Consider the following 4,118-nt stretch of genomic DNA (forward strand, 5'->3'; position numbering starts at 1 on the left):
GTGCTAAATAGAAGCAATTATAATTCTCTACCCTGATACAGTGCATAGAAAATCTTTGGCTAATCCTAGGTTTAGCCCCTAAACCCGTGGTTATGGTAGGAGGATACCGAATCCCACTTAAGAGCTCCCACTTCCCTTCACCTGAAGGCTAACTCTCGCTATATTTTTAGTGTATTAGTTGACCAATATAGTCAATGTGGTGGTCATTAGATCATGGATTGACCATTTAGACTAATAGTTAGTGAATGGTGTCTGTAGTTGACTAAACAGTCCACATTAATCATTTTGGTATTTAGAAATGATCAAATGATCCGATTTGATCATTTTTAGGGTTTGAACTGATTCATTGGTCAAAATTATCCAAAGTTGACCAGCTTGGCCAAAATTGACCAGTTTGACCAAAATTGACTATTTGGGTCAAAGTTGACCAATTGGGGTAATTATGTGTAAATGTTGACTTTATGATCATTATGGTGGCCATTAAGTCAAAAATTTGACCAGATTAAGGTTTGTCACTACTGATCTGATCATTTTAGGGATACTCATTATTAAGATCCAAAAAGAGTACGTTGAGGGTTATTTTAATTTTTAGGGTTTTAATGACCCTAGATATATTCAAGGAAGTCAATGTTGGTAGACCCTTTATCTTGATGATCATAATGATTATTTTCAAGTCTTTTGATTATGTAAAAGAATCTTAAGTCATAAGATTTCCCAAGTTGAATTTGGTCTATGGCTATGATTTTAAGACCTTCACTAATAGTGAGGTCAACAGTGTCCGTGGAATTAAACCGAAGGAATAGAGCGTGAGGTTGGAAGAAGATAGGAAGCAAAGAGGAAGTGAACAATAGAAATATATTTGATGATATTTAAAAATATATTCAAAATCATCAGGACCAGCAATGAGGAAGCAAACATTTAAAAATATGTTAATAAAGAGTTTGCTGGCCGGTCATGATGATTTTGATTGTCGGTTCATGATAATTCATTTGATGATAGCAAGCTGAGTCACGTAAGGAAGACACAAAGGCCTACAAACTAAATTAACATGTGTGTTGCTTCGCCATATGATCCATCTTTTTAGTTTGTATGAAAATGAGCCATCCTTCATTTGTGCTATTGTAGAGTTGTTCTTCGTTTGGCTTGTCATAGAATTGTCTTTCGCTCAGTCGGATGTGAATTGATTCTTCATTCGTCTACATGTGTCGGTCGACATATCAACTGATTAAACAACTTATTAGGACCTTTGAAGTGCCTTGTTTCTTGCTTTTTCCTTGGCTTAGCATCACTATGTGACATTTAATAAAATTAATTAACATTTGACAGAATTGTGTGACTTGACCGTGGGTCCCAAATTATTTGTCATGTAGGTATAGTTTTCCTTGAGATTCGTGTTGTTGATGTCCTTTCATGAAATGCCATTCAATTCTTATGTAGTTTTATATATAACACCTAAACATCAATTTTTGCATACATAGCACGTTACCTCTGCATGAGGCGTATTCATCATTTTAAAAAATTAAAATGGGGTATTTTGATGTGGCAAGTAAAAATTGTATGGTATAAATGTAAAAAATAAAGTTTACGAGTTAGATATGAAAATATTTGGGAATTCAATGGTATGTATGTAGATGCCCCTTACGATTATTTGTAAAGTAAATTATTAGGTGCTTACTTTTTAGCAGCACGAGCGTTCAACATTGCACAAACATATTTAAACTCAATATTTGATATTTAAATGTAGGGGTGTAAATAAGCAAAGCCGACTCGTGAGCCGGTTCAAGCTTGTCTCAGTAAGTGACTCGTGAACAAGTAAGTGACTCATGAACAAAGCCCGATAAGCTAACAAGCTAGCCCAACTCGACTTGTTAATTAGTGAATTAGTTAGTATATGAAAAGTAATTTAAAATTTAGTCAAAATTTCAAAAACTTATAGTTTACTTATTAAACATATTTAATAATTTTTTTTTAAATTTCAAAAACTTATAGTATATGAAAACTAATTTAAAAGCCCGTTAAGTGGCTTCTTATTATTTATCTCATTATTACTCATTTTATTTATCATTTTATTATAATAGTAGCGTGAATGGATATTATTTTGTTTTTCATAATAAACAAGCTCGCTCATGAGTCGGCTATAACTCAAAAACGTAAGCTCGAGCTGCTCGAGCACGATTAATTAAAATGACAGAGTGATCATTTTCTTAGGTTAAAAAAAAAATTTAATTATCAGATCAAGTTCATTAAAAATATTTTAAATTTGAGAAAACTTTTACTTATTAAGATATACTTTGTCACATAAAATATTGATATATATTTTTTTCCATTTCAGTAAAATTATTCCACTTAACAACATTGCACTATCGTGGAAGGTTTTGGTTCTTAACTACTCCCATAGAATGTTTGTTATGAAATCTTGATATTAATATTGTGGAAAATTACGTAGGCACCAAAACATTCTTATGTATTTACAAATTTTAAACTCAATATTTGAATTGATGGTGTTATTTTGTTATGTTGGCAAAGATTCAGTGGTATGCATGTAAATATGACTATTTCAGGTGAAGCTAAAGGCATAATCAGTGAGAGCATTCAGCTCCTAAAAATCGTAATTTTATTTATTAAACTTATTATTATTAAACTTCTTACAAAACATGTGCATAAAAACATGTGCGCCATTTAAAAAAAATAAAAAGAAACACAAGAATTTTTACTATATTTATATCAAACTAAATCAAAGAGCATCAAAATTCATAATAAATCTAATTTTGGTTCAAAAAATCTCAATCACCATTTTTTCTAATAAACTGGATACGAAGAAATAATCAAGTAGAAGTCAAACTTCAATAACACTCCTTACATTGTTCAATAAAATTACAAAATACACCCCCCATCTCTCAGAACGTAGCATGCTCACACCAAACCTTAAGCAGCCAGCCGGAGACTTCTCTATCTCAATGATAGCAGGAATAATAATAATGATACTTTTATTATTATCATTCACAATTCAAAATCTCAAATACAGCTAGGTGGGATTACCAACCCGGAGCTCCCTCCCTCTACATTTCTACAGAATGCCTCGGCCTTGTCCTCTCCATCATAGGTCAGCCTTACGTTCCTAAGTTCAATCCCACTGCATGGATTGCTCCGGCTACAGTAGTCAAACGTTACCGCCATTGCCGTCGCCGACGACCACCACACATCATCGAACACCACCCCATTGATCTTTATACCTGAGCTCTGAAACACAAATTAATCATTAATTAGCCCTCTAATTAGCACTAATCAATCACATTCATTAAACCATGATACTTACTTGTTTTGAGCAATTATGATGGTTAGGGCAGTAATTCTGATCAATAATAATTGGGTTCCTTACATTCTTCATTATGGCATGTTGGAAGTTAATCCCACTCACAAACCCATTATAGGGATTCGCCCATGTTTTGATCCTCAAACCATTTTCTGTTCCAGTCAAGACCACCGAGCTCACAGTCACATTTTCTACGATGGACTTCCTTGGTGTCTCGCCTAGGCTATCGATGGCTATGCTGTGTCCCGGCCCACATCTAATATTCTCGATCCAAATGTTGATGTCACCCGTTCCCAATGACATGCAATCATCACCTGTGGCCATGGTGGAGTTTATGATACTTGCACCACTCGTCGTCTGGATGTGGATTCCAACAGTGTTTGGGCTATTGAATGGTGTCGTTATTGTTACTCCTTCTACTCTTATTCCCTGGCTATACATAATCGAGATCTGGAACTTCTCACTATTTTTAACCATTATTCCCCTCATGACCACATTCTTCGACTGATCAATCGTCAATGCCTTAAATATATTAAATGTCATTGAAGGTGGCAATTTGGGTTTATAAGATGGCTCTAACATTGAATTGCGATTATTTTACACCAATACAACCAATTCGAACTTTACATTTTATCAAACAAATCAAAAATTTCAACTTGAGGCAACACAAATAATAGCTCAATCCTAACCCTTACCAATGAAGGAAATTATTTCAATTGTGAAGGAGTTGTTTCAATCGCAATATAAACTTTGTTTATTTTATGCCTATGTAATTTTTGGAGACAATCCAATATATATATATATA

The 4,118-nt window shown here is 33.7% G+C and overlaps 1 protein-coding gene across 1 annotated transcript; it reads right to left on the reverse strand.

Moving 5' to 3' along the window:
- Positions 1-3,015: 3,015 nt before the first annotated feature.
- On the reverse strand, positions 3,016-3,856 carry LOC110036028 (polygalacturonase-like). Its single transcript, XM_020740377.1, has 2 exons — positions 3,317-3,856; positions 3,016-3,240 (listed from the first exon to the last, which is right to left on the reverse strand). The coding sequence occupies exons 1-2, from the start codon at positions 3,854-3,856 to the stop codon at positions 3,016-3,018; spliced, it is 765 nt and encodes a 254-aa protein (XP_020596036.1).
- Positions 3,857-4,118: the final 262 nt, after the last annotated feature.

This window comes from Phalaenopsis equestris, unplaced genomic scaffold (genome assembly GCF_001263595.1).
Source record: "Phalaenopsis equestris unplaced genomic scaffold, ASM126359v1 Scaffold201701, whole genome shotgun sequence".
Classification (NCBI taxonomy): domain Eukaryota; kingdom Viridiplantae; phylum Streptophyta; class Magnoliopsida; order Asparagales; family Orchidaceae; genus Phalaenopsis; species Phalaenopsis equestris.